General features: G+C 55.4%; 1 protein-coding gene across 4 annotated transcripts in view; it reads left to right on the top strand.

The window, feature by feature from the left end:
• Positions 1-16,451, top strand: part of MB21D2 (Mab-21 domain containing 2) — an 82,563-nt gene that overhangs the window by 52,476 nt on the left and 13,636 nt on the right. Inside the window, exon 2 of one of the 4 annotated variants that reach the window (XM_075004041.1) lies at positions 11,381-11,859. The exons of the other annotated variants lie outside the window; for them this stretch is intronic. Coding sequence (XP_074860142.1) covers positions 11,829-11,859 — 31 coding nt within the window. The 5' untranslated portion in view covers positions 11,381-11,828. The remainder of the gene's footprint in view (positions 1-11,380; positions 11,860-16,451) is intronic. 4 annotated transcript variants of the gene reach the window in all.

The following is a 16,451-nucleotide window of genomic DNA, read 5'->3' as shown; positions in this document are numbered from 1 at the left end:
GCGGTGAGGTACTGTGCGCTTCAGGTAAAGAGCTCTTAATGCACCTTCCTTCTCCCCCTGGCATCGACCAGAGCCTGCTTCCGAGCTCAGTGGCCCACGCTTTGATGGGCCCATCCTTCTCTCTCTCCCGATGCGTATCTATTCTCCATTGCTGACATGGACACGAGGTGAAGGGAGGGCTCTCCCCAGCTCAGACCTCTCCAAGCTGCCACGCAGGGAAGTCGGGAGAGAGAGCAAAGCTCTCACTGGAGAGTGAGCTCGTGGGATTTCTCTGCTGATTAGATTTCCTGCTGGGAGAGGAAAGAGCAGGGGAAGTGAGCCTGGCCAAGGAGAGGAAGCCGGGATGGGTGTGCCCAGGACCCCTGAAGAGGAATGGAGGTTCCCCTTCTGAGCAGCTGCCTTTTATGCAAAGGGGTGACTTTTAAACCACACTTAACGTTCCAGGGGTTTGGGCTGACCTGGATGGATCAGGCCTGGGAACGAGACACTGAGTCGTGCCTGTAAATCCAGCCCAGGTCTCTAAAACCTGCTCACCAGTGTGCATCCATGTAAAATAGGCTGCGGGGAGGTCGCTGGGCATTTCTAGTGGGCCTTGCCCATGAAGCACAGACCAGCCAAGCACGCTCTCCTACGGGGTGGGGCAGGGTGAAGTGCTGTGTGCCTTGCAGACGAGCAGGCTGGAAGGGCTGGCATGGGAGGCCCTTTCCTGGGGGATGCTCCTGCCCCTCCCCTTCTGGCTGCAGATGAATCCCTGCCAATCTTTTGCCAGCCATGTGCGGAGTGAATTTTCATGTGCACTGAGGCATGTGCTGGATTGCGCCACCAGTCGAAGCGAGGAATCTGGCTGTGGGCGCTCTGCTAACCAGCTGGGCAGCATCGGAACCTCTCTTGTGCAGCTGCACAAGCGCCCAGCCTACACGAAACAGGGCCCCTGCCCTGGCTCAGCGCCGAGTCCAACCTGGAGCCTCACCAAGTGCTGCTTCCAGGCTGATTGCTCCTCCCCTGCATGCCTCTGAGCTGCTTGGCCTCGCTCCGAAGCTATCTCCGCATGCACTGGGGAGCATGACTGCCTGGCAGGAGCCATCTGCTCCAGCTCTGGGATCCAGGGGGGACTGTGTGTGAGCTTTGCTGGTGAGCAGAAGGCCGGGCGTGCTTCTGCCGTTCCCAGCCCAGCTTGTCCCTGGAGTAGCTCCTGCAAATGGCTCGCTGCAGCTCTTGGCATGTTGCACTGCACTTTCTGCCACATGCATCCGGTGGGGCCTCCCAGGCAGCTGGCAGTCCCAGTGCTGGAGACGTCCGCCCTTGGTTCCCTCTCGGAGCTCAGAATCGTACCCCTCTCTCTTGGCAGTCAGTAGTGTTTTGCCAGCCAAGGGAAGGAGCCTGGCTGCGTATGTATGAAATGTGTTGCAGGAGACTTTCTACCCAGTGGAAGGAGACGCTGCAGGCCCAGGACAAAACCCAACTCCCTGTTGACTTGAACCTCTAGGAAACGCCCAGCTATTGAATCGCAGGATCCTTCAGGGTGTTCAAAGGAACCACAGTGCAGCCTCCTCAGCTCTCAACCCTGTGAGACACCTGCCCTCCGGTGGCAGCTCCGATCACTGCCAACAGCCCTGGCGGCAGGGGTTTGCACTGCTCGCCACGTGGCAGGCCAGGCTCTGAGCAGCTCCTCGAAGGTGGTGCTGTGTAACCCACAGCTGTGCTCACCAAAGACGGCTGCTCTGCCCTGTAGCTCCACGCCCACGGAGTCAGACCTCTGATGCCCTTTGCTGGGCTACACAGTGGCCTTTTTCAGATAGATCTGTGGCTGTGGACGGGTGTCAGCTACTGGAGGGGGTGCGTCACGAGGAGGTGTTCCTGGGTGCAGAATGGCCAAGCTCAGCTAGCAGGAGCTCGGCACCAGCAATTAAAATACATCTGGTGTTCAGCGTTCCCTCTAATTGTTTTCCATCCCTGGGTGGAATAAGTTTGGTATGCACGCAGGCATGGGCAGATCAGCACCGTCAGTAGGAGCAGATGCTCCCAGCTGCAGGTGACTGAGCAACACCTGAATCTCTCCTGGAAAGCTGCCCAAGCACTCAGCATACAGGGAGCACCGCTGGTGTTATTTCCTTCCTGCTGACGGAGCCGTCACCTCTCCGGTCGTGTTCTCAGCATGTCTCTGCCCCCAGCAGGGCTCGAAAGGGTTTGCTGGTAAAGGGGATTTGAGCTGCACGCATCCGTGCCTGACTCCCAGAGCTGGGGCTTTGAGCAAAGCGGCACAGATCACAACATTTGCGAGAGATAGCAATGCTACAAGGCTGTATGCTGAAGGTAGTCATGGCCCGTGTGCATTGGCAGTGGTATGCCCTCTCCCAGGGCCAAGCCCACAGCTCATGGAAAGGATGTTGAAGAGGCCAAACACAATGAAGATGCAGCTTCTCCGCTGCTCACGGGGTAGGGGTCTGTGTGCTGCAGAGCACAGCCGCCCAAGACCCTGGTAATGCCAGGGAAGGTTGGGGAGGGGATGGACAAAGGTGGCTGTTGGATTACAGAGAGCCCCGCGCGTGTGCTGTTTGCAAGGCATAGCTCAGAATTCGAACTGGAATGCTCCAGCAAATGGCCACTTACAGGACAGACAGTGGATCTGCTGCTGGAGCGGGTCACTGCAGATCATAAACCATGGCTCCACGCCAGGGCCTGGGGCTCCATTGGAACCCAGCTCGCGGTGACTGGGTGATTCTGAAGCTTGTGCCCAGTCAGGCAGGAGTTCAGCTGTGTGTGGATCAGGCTGTGTGATGCCTCTGAGAGAGGAGAGAGACCTGCTTGTTTCACAAGCTGCGAATACAGAGCTGGTGCCGGTTTGACTGCGCTGAAGGCAGACAACATGTAACAAATACATATGGTCCGTAAATGACCACTTCCACCGTGAGCTATTTGATGCCTGTCTGTTTCTCAGGAGCCTGGGATACAGAGAATGTGGAGTGTTACTCAGGAAAATCCAGCAAAGGATAAAGCTCAGATGGGAGAAGCAGGGTGAGATGCCGTGTGGGCTTGTCACATGCCCGGATCCTGCAGACATTCGTGCATGATTCAGCTGTGCATGTCGGTGAGTGCAGTGAGGTCTGAGGAGTGCACATAAGCACACGTCCGTGGCATCAGAGTCCCCCTTCAGAGACTCCTCTGCCCTTCGAGGTTACCGCTCGCACGTGTTGCAGTGGGAAGGGTTTACTCACCAGGCTAATGCGCTGGCCATGTGCTAGGTGCTGCCAGCTTGGCTGTGTGGATAGGGAGGCACGTGCCAGAGGTAGCAGCATGTCAGCTCTTGTGGCTGCAGAGAAGAGCTTGAAAGTGCGAGCCATGTGCACCAGAAGGGCTTGGCTACAGGCGGACAAGTGGCAAGACCCTAAGCTGGTTGTTCTCATGTGGTAATTGAGCCAGTCCTGTGGCATTCGGAGGCGTTGCTCCTGCCTTGGGCTAGCACCCGCTGCAGCATGTGGCTTCCTGACTGACTGTGTCTGGCTCGCAGGCCAGGTCAGAGTAGAGAGCTTGCGGCACAGCCCCTGTGATTCAGGTCGCTGTGCTCACAGCTGGAGAAAGAAAGGCAAAGTCTGACTGTTGCCTGCCCTGCGCCATTAACACAGGAATGCTGGCTTGGGACAACTGGAAATGCGGAGTCGGGCAGGCGAAGGCCAGCAGCCTCCCAGCATTCCTTGCTGGGCTTCCTGCTCACGTTCCTTGTCTGCGTCTCCTGGCTGTTGCTGCCTCCTGCATGTCCTGCCAGCAGTGCTTAAGCAATCTCACCTCCTTCATTTGCTTCCATTTCTGCCTCTTTCTTGTGATCTGGATCTGGATGTTACACAAGCTCTCGGATCAGGAAGCCAAACTGCCCGGTGCTGCTCAGGTCTCGGTTCATCGCCCCAGGGGCGCAGAATAAGCAGGTGGCTCCTTCCCCCTTCTGAGTGCAGTGCAGCTCCACAGGAGGAGGTTGGCATGAGGAGCCGACTCTCTGGCACGGTTGTTAGAGGCCTGAATCTACTGTGAGAAGCCCTAAGACTCTGCTCCGGAGCCTGCCCAACCCCACTGCAGCTTCACCCACGTCAGGACTGCGGCTGTCTTTGTTACAGTCTTTTTGGTGTGGCCAGATGCACTCCACCTCTGCAGGTTTCCCCATGAAACACCTGTCCCCTGCTCTAGGCCTTTGCATGTACCCCAGCTGCACAAAGCCAAGGCTGATGGCCCAGCCCTGATGGACAATCTGGACACACGGACTCCCAGCACACTGACTGTCCTCTGGAGAGCGTCCCATGTGCAGCTGTCCCTGCAGCCCACAGAACACTGGCTCTGCCCCACGCCAGGCTAGGGCGAGCTTCCCGAGCCAGCCGCCCTGCCAGCTGCCCACTCTCTTCTTATCCTGCAGGGCAAGCGGGGGTGGGCACAGTGACCTGACCATGGGCAGCACGGCTGTACCTATGCCGCGTTGCTCCCAGTTGAGTCTGCCTTTTGAATTCCTCTGAAGTAAACTGGCGAGATCCTAATACAATTTCTTTAACTAAAAAGCTAATTCTGGCTCCCAAATGCCTCATTAAGTTAGATGCACTTTTAATCAGTTCTAGTCCAGAATCTCCCAAGTGATAGAAAGCTTTGTAGACTGGATTCACACAATTACATCCTGTTTAACAAGGATGCTGCCAGTGTCTCTTTTAGCCTCTTCTCTTTGAACTGTAAATTATCCCTCCCTGCTTTTTGCTTTGGATTTACAGTCCATGCCTGGGCAGTATCATGCCGTAGTTTAACAGAAACAAGGTAAAAAAAATCTGTACTTCCTAACTCATTATTAAAGCTGTTTGTTTACTTTGAGTGAAAAGAGTGACATGCAACCAGACTAAAGTGAGAGTGACTAGTCGGTCTATTTCACTTGCTCAGTTTGGGGTTGCAGTCACCTTCTGTTTATTTTAAAACAAAATCAACTGCTTCCACTGAAACTTTGAGCTGTTTCTCCTGGTAGATTTTTGCGACTGACTTTTATTTCTTTAAAGATCTACACTCAAAGCCTTGGATCAAATTTCTCTTGCAATTGCCCCTGTAATATTTCATAACTTAGTAGCAATAAATTCATAACAATGCAGCTATAAACAAAGCCTTTTCTGTTCTCTCGCTCTAATAAACAATGCCAGTAGCCTGTTCCCTGCTTGGATTTTATGATGCTATTAAGAGTCAAAAAGTGTCTACTAAACACTAAAACCCACATGAAAAGGACCTTGTAAAGATGGTTTGGCCGAAGTACCAGCCTTCCTTGACAGCTATGATGTACCAACTCACATGCCTTAAACAGGCTGCCTAATTAGGTGGGCTGTCCATTACCTAGCCACCCCTTGTCTTTTCTGCCCCTCCCCCCGCCCCACACACACACTAGCTGAGGCACTTGCATGCTGGGAGAAAGCCCGTGCAGGACCTCTGTGATAATCTGGAAGACCTGTGGCTGTAGGTGTGTTTTGTCTCCTCCTGCTGTGATTTGGTGCAGCGGAACTGATTTTAAAATCCCCCTTACCTCTGTAGTAGGTGGGATTCTGTCCTAGTCTTGAACAGCTTCTGTAAGTGTGATCCCACATCCTCCTTTGGCAAATGTTCGGTCAGTCAATGATTCTGCACTTGTCATTCCAATATATTGTCTTAGAGTTTCACCTGGACTTCATTGCCACGGCTTCTATCTTCTGTTCTGGGGAAATCATTTATGGTGTGCAAGGAGAGGACAATGGGAGAGAGATTTCTCCTTCTTTCCCCTTGGGAGAAAAAAACTAAACTCCCCCTTTCTCCAGCCCTCTCTTCCCCTTCCTGCCAGCCATCTGATGCACTCAGCAGCCTACAGTACAGCTATGCATTTGCTCCCTCTGCTGACTGAATGGGTAATGTCACAGTCAGGGAACTGCTGCCTCCCTGTATCTTTCACAAGGGCTATGGGGATCGTGTGCCTTCAGTGAAAGGAGAACACATCTCAGATTTTAAGGGTGGGCAAAGGTTAAGAAATGGTGTGGATATTTCCCTTCTGTAAATGCTGGATTTTAAACTGTGAACAACTGGTGTGAGCTCAACAGCTGTATGTGATCCTGCTTGTTCTGCGTGCTTGTGAAGGGCCTGTTACCCTTGTACCCTTGGACCTGTTACAAGTCGTCAGATCCAGGTATTGGAGGAGCAGGGACGATAGATGTTCAGTCGAAGCACTACTGAGAAAATCATTTACCCCCTGCACGCTGCACCTCTGTCCCTAGCCTCCACTTTGTGATGTAGCTGGAAGGCTGATATGATCCCTCCTTTGTCCCATCGGAGGAAACCCATTTCAGAGGCTTTGATCCCTACCTTCTCCCCACAGCAATTCATCAGAAGTCAGCGCTCCCACTCCCACAGGGAGGGAAGGAGAGGGGGCTAGAGAGGGGTACCCATTTGGCTGAGGAATGGGAGTGAAACTAAGGCTGTGTCTACACGGCAGGTTTTTTTGCCAATACTTCTGTCTATGTCCTAAGGTCAGACTAAGTAAAGCCAAAAAATTGTGTTGACACAGCCACAGCACTGCGAAGCGGAGTGTTCACACTTACAGCCACCACATTGCAAAAGGAGCATGCCCATGAGCAGATGGGGGCTGTGCTTTGCTCACACACATTCCTTTTCAACTTGTGGTGAGGGGGTCAGAAAAGTCGTTTGCAGAGCTGGAATAATTGTTTTGGGGGAAAAGCTTTCTTAGCTCGAATTTTCCTGCTTGGTTGTGTGAGTGCTTCGGGGTGGGGGCAGGGGATGTTGGAGAAAGGGCTGTGTAAACAAACCAGCCTTTACACATGAGTTCTAGTCTGTTTCTGGCGTGTCGGGTCCCCACCCACAGTACCTCCCTTGCAGCTTGAGGTGTTGTGAGGACAGGACTACTAACGTATTTTCTATGCCAAATGATCAAACTGCTGAGTAGCAGCGGACAGGCTGCAAATGGATAAATGCACAGGCTGCTGTTTGTTTTGTGCTCTGTTTCGTGCTTCAGCCCTGCTGCTGGCAAGGCTGGCCTTGGAGAGCTCTGTGCTCACAGCCCCCACTCTGCTGAGACCATCTCTGCTCTGTTACTGTGCCCCAACACACTCTGTCTGTGTATGAGCTGCCTGTTGCCGCAGGATTTCGTCCAGCAAGGCAGAGTGTGGTGGTCGCTACATGACTTGTGTTTGCTGGCTCCTGTTTGTACCCAACTTTTATTTGTACCCGGTGATGAGCGAGGGCTTCGTTCTCCATCAGGGTCCTAATTTTGGTTGTACATGCGAAGGTGATCTAGGCTTTTTGTGCACCTGAAGCCTTTTCATCTGCCCTTTCTACTGGCGCTCCTTGGGAGTAGAGCTGTAGTTTGCAATTTTTGACTAAACGTAAGTGTGGAATATATTGGGGTTGAATGTCCCTGAGGAATGCTGGACAGTGAAGAAAAATGGTCTTATGGCTGAGACAAATAAAACCACATTGGACAATCCTACCGCATTCAGTGTTTCTTCTTGAAGTCCCAGCTTCTGGAGTCAATGACCATGAAAATCTCAACTTTCATTTAAAAAAAGAAACAAGGACGTTTTTAGCCCTTTATGTTTTCATAGAAAAGCTTGAAAATGTGACCTGGTGCTTTCCTAATATAGCTGCAGACAAAGGCTTTAGAGGCTCCATATTGCCCCAGGAAAAGGCCTTTTCCTTATATGGCTATTTTTTGTCCTTCCATCCATACAGTTATTGATACCCACCAGCTCATCCCAACAATATGTGCCCTCCGGCAGTGGTGTGAGCTTGTTCCTGTTCTAGGCTTTGCTCTGGAACAGATCAAGAATGAAGAGATTAAACCCACACATATCTTGCAACCAGCCTGCAGCCTCCTTGTATCGCTAGGCCCTGCTATGCTGCACTCCAGGCTGCTGGAACTTAGTGGGAAATGGTTGGTTGCGGGATGCAGAACCCTCCCCCCGGTTGATAGCAGTTTGGTTCTGTGACACACGGCTGCTCAGTTCCAACCATATCAGTCCATCCTGTCTGTGCAAGAGTGGGAAAAGCTGTGACAGGTGGAAACCAGAGAACCCATGAAGAGCAGCGCTGGGTTGGAACGGGATGTTACCATAACAGCTGGCTAAGTGACTCCAGAGCCACGTTGTAGCCTGTGGAAGTATTAAGCTGCTCCATACTCCAAACCGTTCGTTGTCGCTGCGCTGCACGTGCCTGTCAGTGAGGTGGCTATAACATGGCAGCCCCGCGAGCTGCAGCAGTTACTTTCTCTCTTTAATCGACTCCCTGATTCACTTCTCCTCCGTCAGAGGTTAACCCTGCAGCTGCCAGGTGCCTCTCAGGCCATTGTTCTCAGGAGCTGGGGGGAGCATGACTGCCTCGTTCTAGCTGGTGATAGGCCGGCCCGAGCACTGTCTGCCGAATCGCCTACCAGATGACAGTGTTTGTTTGCACTGCAGCGTCTATAGGGGCCAAGCGTGTCATGATGGCAAGACCTGTTAGATTATCCCAGCCGCTTCTCCATTCTGTAACCGGGGGAAGCAGGCTGGTCCTGCCACAGCATCACGGAGCAGGCTCAGTTAGGGGCAGGAGTCGCAACAGCCCGACTCAGTAAGGTGAAACTGGGACAAGGGCGTGTGAGGCGATGTGAGACTTGCATGCTTCTCGGGCTGTCCCCAGCATAGGAGTAAATTTGGGGGGGAATCCACTTGGATCCCTTCTGGTGGCCACCCGATAATGCTGCCAGAAACGGGGCTGCAGCCTTTCCCAGACCCGTTCTCGTTTTCCTCCATGGCGGTGGAATATGTTCTCCTCTCGCCCCTGCTCCGCCTCCCATCACCTCCTTCCAGCGAGCCCCTGTCCCATCTCCGTCCAGCTTCCCTCCTCGCCCCAGAGCCATGCGAGCCAGGCCAGGTCACTTGCCAACCTTCCCCCTCTCGGCCACCCTGGAGCTCACCTCCTCCTGAAGCACAGTGTCCCCCAAAGCTTGGGGCCCCAGGGATTGCCCTGGTTGGCCCTCTGCCCTCAGCGTCTGGCACAGGGAGAGAAGTAGGATTCATGCAGGTAGCGATGTACGCGCACTCCATACAGTCCAACACATTTTGTTGTGAGTCCACTGCCTGTATGAACCACACTACCACAGGTGAGCAATGAGTTTGTCAGTGCTTGGAAGGGGCCTAAAGCCGTGGCAAGCCTGGGCACCTGGCCTGCCAATGCCACCCCCTACGCCAGCCTGTGGCTTCCTCTGTCCTATGGGGTCGAGCTGTGATGCAGCTCCAGGTCGTGGTGTCTGTGCTCACTTCTTGTGTTCTCTGGGAACCTGTGGAGTGGAGAGGGGCTGAGCTAGGTGTCTCCTGACTGCCCCCAGGCACAGGCTTGCCCAGGCAGCGCAGTGGGAAGGTGCTCCATCCGCTTTCTGCGCAGGAGCGACCTGTGAGCAGCGCCCCTCTGCGGGGCTTGGCGGGAGGGGGATCTGATCCCTGCCCGCGGCTCTGTGCTGTTCTGGGGAGCCCTTCCAGCTGCTCTCAGAGAAGCATGTTCTGGGTGGGCCCTACAGGTTGCCCTGGGTCTCACCCCTCCCACAGGGCTGAGGTGCCTTGTGCCTGCCTGGCACCAGTGGCCAAGCGGGGTTTTAACGGTGTCTGCTCCGTGCTGATGAGCGCTGTGGAAAGAGTCGGGCGTGTGGGAATGTAAGGGTCAGCGCCAGTGTTTAAAGGGAGCCTTGCCGGGTTGTGTCTTGGAGCAGTAGATTCTGGGTCGGGCACATCAGTGAGGTCGCATGTAGGAAGACTGGGAGTGAGGGGTGTTTTGGGGGGCTGCAAACAGTACAGGGGCATCTCCCTCCCGCCACCCGCGTTACAGGAAACCTGTTGTTTTCCAGCAGATGCCAGTCCTGCTCTCTGGGGCCGATCCTGTCTGATGGGTGCAGTGCGAGAGTCACAGGGGGGGCACACCTAGGGTTTGGAAAGTGGGCAGAGGCCGCACTCTTCCCTTCTGTTCATGGAGGAGGTGCAGGGCTGGGACAGAGGCAGGGTGCAGAGGGGAGCTTGGGGAAAGGGATTGCGGGTAGGAGAGAGTGTGGGTCTGGCAGGGGTTAGACCTTGAGGGGCCCCGTGGTGCAGAAGAGGGGCATGGGTTTGTGACCTTGGCCAGGAGGGGTTTGTGAGCTGAGGCAGGGGGGTGGGGTGCAGGGCATGGCAGAGGGTCTAGGGGCACAAAGAGGAGGGGGCCGAGGGCTGGGGGTGCCAAAGACAGGCTCTGGTCAGGAGGCGCCTACCTGGGTGACTCCCGGCCTGTTTCTCAGGCAGGCTCCATGCCCTGGCAAGCTGTTCAGAGCAGCCGGCTGTGGGGCCCTGTGTGTCTGTGAACAGGCATGAGCCCGTGGGCAGGGGAAGGGGGCACTTGGCTGGCACGTCACCTGTTCATCAGACAAGCAGCTCCCATTGCCCCTGGCTTGGCCTGCAGCTGTTCACAGCCGGCTGCTCTGAGGGGCGTGCAGGGAGCTTGGCTGAGACCCCCACTGCACCCAGGGCGGCTCCGCTGGCTTGGCAGGCCATATTTCGCCCGGCCCTGACAGACAGCGTGCTCTTGGCTGTCCCCTGGTACGCAGCCTGCGAGACTCCCTAGGCCAGAGGAGGGGTAATGGTGGTCGGATTGCGTAGGAGCTGCTGGGCTCACACTTGAGCAGTTGTGGAGGGATTACTGGGAAGTGGAGAGGAAATCCGGAAGGATGAGATCGTCTCCGTCCATTACTTATCCCACAGCAAATCCTAGGGCTGGTCTGACCCGGCACGTCAGGCTGACCCGGACGCTGTGATCTGACGTGTGAACGACCCGTACACCTGAGTGCTGCCGTTCGGCCAGCCCAGGCCCCCCGCCAGGGTGTGGAAGCGTTTGTCGGGTCAGCCGAGCTGCCGCCTGCTGGGGAAGTGGATTTACTCCAGCGAGGTGGGGGACTTACTCCTGTTGCAGTGAGCGTCTGCCCTGCGGAGCTGCAGCTGTGCCCTCTCTCAGTCCCAGGGCAGGCAGAAAGTTATTCTTGCCAGATGGCTTGTGGAAGAACTTGTGGCGGAAGGACCCAGCTTGTTGTGGTGCCCAGAGCAAGGCAGCACCAGAGTTTCAGGACTGGAGTGTGTTGCGGTGGTGCAGCCAGCCCTTGTTTCTGGGAATTGCCTGGTTGTTTTCACCGCCTGTAAATAGTCTCCATAGAGCACAGCCAGACGTGGGTACAGGAGTGAAGTGTCGTGGCTGGGTCTCTGGAGACAGAACCGATGTTCTAGATAGCCCCATGCAGGCACAGCAGAGAAAAATAACGTCTGGTTCTCAGCTAGTTCTCATCAGTAGACCTCAAAGTGTTGTACAGCAGGAGTCCATTACCGATATCTCCCTTTTACAGATGAGAACACTGAGGCACACAGCAGCCCTGTGGTAGAGGTCACACATCAGTCTGGTGGTGAAGCCAAGAATACCTTTCCAGTCTGCTGAGTCCTAAGTGAGCACGCTGTCTCGAAGCGCCACTGCCTGCAGCGTTCTCTGTGTTTCTACACGCGGCTGAAAGCTCAGTGGGAGTGGACATGTTTCTGTGAGCATGCACGGAATGGGCTGTGGATTCATTTGTCGGTCTGTGCCTCGAGGCACTAAAGGGAATAGCAATCTGCGTGCCAAGGCAATAAACCATCCTGGAGGAACCCAAGTGCTAGGTGGACTCCAAGGAATTGGTTCCTCGGATATGTAAAAACTTGCTGTGACCCTCACTGGCAGGCCAGTCCGTCTGGTGGCTGCTGTGCCAGGAGAGGCACCTGGCAGCGATCGGCCATTGGGAATCTGAGCTGGATTTGCATCGCATGAAACATGGAGGCCTTTACCCCTTCCCAGGTACAGCCGCAGCAGCGCTCCGTGTCCTGTGTGACCCTGCAGGGGCTCGTCCCTCATCAGGGTCAGGTGCTGAACCTGCGCCCTTGGCCTTGGCTTGCTGGGGAAGGTAGAGAGACTGTCCACTAGGTGGGGCTTGGTGCGCAGTGAAGGCTGCATGGCTCAGAGCAGATGGGTGCAGAGTTCGCTCCCCGGCATCCAGCAGGCCAGGAGTCTGAGGAACTGGCGGGCATCAGGGAGAGCAGAGGCACAGCTGCCACCCTGGAGCCTGGAAAGCTACATGTCAAAGAGGCCCAATCCTGCAAAGTGCTGCTGAGTACCTCCCTCAAAGAGCTCAGTCTCCTCGCAGGATTGGTCCCCAAAAGAGTAAACTCCTCTGGTCTCTTCCAAAGCAGAGCCATTTGGGCTGACTTCAGCCCTCGGTCGCACCAAGCAGCGCCCCAGGGGTGTAGGTGGGGGTGAAACTGGGCTCTCTGCCCACGGGGGGATGGGTGGGTTCTAGTACAGCCTCTGGAGTTGGTTTGGGCTGCGGTGGTGCTGAGAGACGGGACGTATTGGGCGAGGAGTGCTGTACTGGGGGCCAGTCAGGCAGTGACTTGTGGGGTGTACAGCTGTACTTTAAAGCAGGTGTTTGGCGGGTGCAGTGGTTGGGGGTGAATACTTTTTGTTAATGAAAATGCTGCCCAAAATATTTACTAGTGCAGTCAGAGATGAAGGAAATTCCATTGATTGCTTTGTGGCCTGATCCTAGAGTGGCAGGGCTCTTACGGGGAGGGCATCTGGGTGAATTGCGGGGGGCTGGCCTCCCCAGTTCCTGGCTCCTTCAGAGTCGTTATTTGTTTCCTCTCGGCTTACGCTCCTTGCATTACATTGCCCAATTTCTACAAGGGAGCAAAGCTCTGTCTTTTGGCCTGCAGTTTAAAATAGTTTCCCCAAATAATATAAAAAGCTAAAATGATCTTGAGTGCTGCAACAAAGGGCGCGTTCATTTAATGACCCACACTGTGAAAGATAGCGGCAGTAAAACACTTCTTTAAAAAGCGAGTGAGTGAGCACTGTTTTACAGACAGTGCCTGGTCTGCAAAAAGCCCCATCCTTCTCCCATCAAATTCAGCAAGGATTTTGCTAGGGATGTCAGTGCTTCAGCCCAGCTCTCCTTGGCTCCTGTCAGGGGAATTCAAAGTGTGTGGTTTGGGGTTGAGATTTCGTTTTGCTCGAGCCAAAGAAACCCTCCTGGTTAACAATCTTGAGTCCTGTCCTGTTGAATGAATTCTCTCTTTTGAACTGGATCACTGAGGTATCCTAAGGTTGTGTTATCACCACCTTCTCTTTGGTTTGTAATGACCGGCTCAGGTAGAAGGTGTATTTCCATCAGAGGAACAGTGGTGACTGAGATGGTAACTTGAGTGTTCATGAGAAATCATATTCTGGTTAAATAAACGCAGGCCCAATGTCAAGGAAACAAACGCCAAGGGTACAATAATACAGTGCTTCCTAAAACAGAGTGCCACCAAGTTACTTTTCTGTCCATTCTCTCCTCTCTCCTGCTTGGGTGTTGGCCTCAAAACTCATGGTCCTTATTTAGACCACAATATCTCAGTTGAAATTGTGATTCTTTTCTTTGCTTTGCTTTCAGGCTCAGATTCTGACGTCAGCTTCCCTGGTATAAATCTGGAGTGAGTAACTTGAGCATTTTGGTCCCTGCAATATCAAATGATCAGAACCTGACTCAAACACTAACTTTTTTCTTGTTTCCATTAGGCTTCAGTGTATAGGGTATCTGCTCACAGTAGGGATTCTGCCGGGGCAGGCAGTTAAAAGAGAGAAGTGTCCCAGTTTCTTCCTGGTCTTGTAAAGAAAGCGCTGAGAGAGAAGCTTCACTTTTAAAACACGAGTGCTACTTGTCCATCACATGCTCTGCAGCCTGCTCACAAAGGATGGCTGAAAGGAGAAAAATCTGTAGGGCTCCTGCACAGCAATCCAGAAGGCATTGCTTGTTTGGCGTGGCTCCAGTGGTGGGCTGAGTTGGCATCCCACGGCTTATTCTCCACATCCTGACACACCCTCAGCCCCCTCAGGTCAGTCTGCCAGAACTCCAGTAAAATGCACTTGACAACCCACAGTGCTTGTCCAGTGGCGTTTCTCCAGATTTATACCAGCAGAGCTGAGATCGGAATCTGGGCCTGGAAGCAAAGCGATGCAACAGGGTCACGTGTTGAACCAGGATAGCGTGGGCTGAATTAGGACCAGGAGAGGTTTTTAAGGCCAGACTTGACACCGCCCTGGCTGGGAGGCTTTAGCTGGGTGTTGGACTTGATGACCTCCTGAGATCTCTCCCAGCTCTGTGATTCTGTGAGCGTCACAGGGTTTCTCCCAGCCCAAGCGTGAGAATTGCCTGACTGAACCCTAACCCCCCCGGGTTCTTGTGAGCCACGGACAGCTTTGGTGTCTGAGCTAATGAACGAAGATGGGTGTGCAGTGCGCACTGTGCCTCTGCCGAGCACGAGGCAGTTCCCCAGCACTGGCTCATGGCAGCCTCTGCACCCGCCCCGCGGCTGCGAGGTGGAAGGGTTTTACAGTAAAGCTGGGGAGAGGGAGACAAGGAGGGGCTGCAGCTTGTGCCGTAGACCACCCAGCGAACTGAGCGGAGAACCCGAGAGCCTGGTGCCCAGTTGCAGGCAGTGACCACTAGACCCAGCCAGTCTCTGGCAGTGGGGATGGGGGAAGCAGCAGGGAGTTGTCCCCTCTGTGCCCTAGTGGCTGGTTACACCTGCCAGGTTGGGGGACTGCGTATGCCACGCTCTTTGCCACCTGCCAAACGCAGTCTCTGGACACACGTGGGCTCTGGGTGTAAACACCCCCCAAGATGCCTGGGCAATCCCGTCCCTGGGCCAGACTTTCACCGGCCTAGCGCTGAGAGGCTAGAAACGTGCGTTGGCACTGGAGAGGGGAGCTGAGAGGCTGCTGTGTGTGCCAGCGGGCTGGCAGCAGTGCCTTGCCACGTCCCTTGTGCACGCCTGTCCCTCAGCACGTTGCCCTGCTCGTCCCTGTCTATTCAGGCAATGGCGGCGGCTGCTGCTGCTGCTTTCGCCAGCCCTGGCCATGCTTGCGCTGCCCCCCAGCAGGATGCGAAAGGGGCCTGGGGCGCAGACAGTGTGATGCAGGGCTGTTTACTCCTGGCACAAGGCAGAGCAGAAGGCCGGCTGGGATGGGGGAGGGATGGCAGCTCTCGGGGCACACTCGACCGGGGGCCATGGGGCCGCATGAAGAAACCCAGAGTCTGAGTCCCAGTGCCCCAGCGTGGCTGAGGGGAGCACAGCTAAAGCCTGGTGCTCCCCGTGGGCAGAGTTGAGAACGTGGGGGGGGCAGTCCCCTCCCAAAGCCTGGCCAGGCTGGAGGTGGGCAGTGGAACTGGGCAGTGCGGGACAGCTGCTGCTCAGGCTGTGCCCTGGTGCGGGGACTGGCAGCGTTCCCTCATCACCCGCTGCGGGAACCAGTCCTGGCCTCCCAGCCGGCTTTGTGCCCGTAGAAGCAGCTGCAAAAGCAACACCTTGTAGACTAACAGGGTTTTGGTGCATAAGCTGTCGTAGGCAAAGATCCGCTTTGTCAAATGCATGTACGGTTGGTAAGAGCTGCCCAGGTCAGGGAGACCTGGCCGTGTGCCTGGCAGAGCCTTCCAGAATCAGGTACCACAGGGGAACCCTCCCAGCACACAGCCCCTAGTACCCCCTCCCTACACCCTGAGCTACCCCTCCCAGCACCCAGCCCCTAGTACCCCCTCCCTACACCCTGAGCTACCCCCTCCCAGCACACAGCCCCTAGTACCCCCTCCCTACACCCTGAGCTACCCCCTCCCAGCACACAGCCCCTAGTACCCCCTCCCTACACCCTGAGCTACCCCTCCCAGCACACAGCCCCTAGTACCCCCTCCCTACACCCTGAGCTACCCCCCATGCCCTGAGCTACCCCTCCCAGCACACAGCCCCTAGTGCCCCCTCCCTACACCCTGAGCTACCCCTCCCAGCACCCAGCCCCTAGTACCCCCTCCCTACACCCTGAGCTACCCCTCCCAGCACACAGCCCCAGTATCCCCTCCCTACACCCTGAGCTACCCCTCCCAGCACCCAGCCCCTAGTACCCCCTCCCTACACCCTGAGCTACCCCCTCCCAGCACACAGCCCCTAGTACCCCCTCCCTACACCCTGAGCTACCCCTCCCAGCACACAGCCCCAGTATCCCCTCCCTACACCCTGAGCTACCCCTCCCAGCACCCAGCCCCTAGTACCCCCTCCCTACACCCTGAGCTACCCCTCCCAGCACACAGCCCCTAGTACCCCCTCCCTACACCCTGAGCTACCCCTCCCAGCACACAGCCCCTAGTACCCCCTCCCTACACCCTGAGCTACCCCTCCCAGCACACAGCCCCAGTATCCCCTCCCTACACCCTGAGCTACCCCCTCCCAGCACACAGCCCCTAGCACCCCCCTCTACACCCTGAGCTACCCCCCATGCCCTGAGCTACCCCTCCCAGCACACAGCCCCTAGTACCCCCTCCCTACACCCTGAGCTACCCCTCCCAGCACACAGCCCCTATT

The sequence above is a fragment of the Carettochelys insculpta genome, chromosome 10 (genome assembly GCF_033958435.1).
Source record: "Carettochelys insculpta isolate YL-2023 chromosome 10, ASM3395843v1, whole genome shotgun sequence".
Lineage (NCBI taxonomy): Eukaryota > Metazoa > Chordata > Testudines > Carettochelyidae > Carettochelys > Carettochelys insculpta.
Note: the sequence above shows the minus strand (reverse complement) of the source record. Positions and strands in the feature narration are given on the sequence as shown.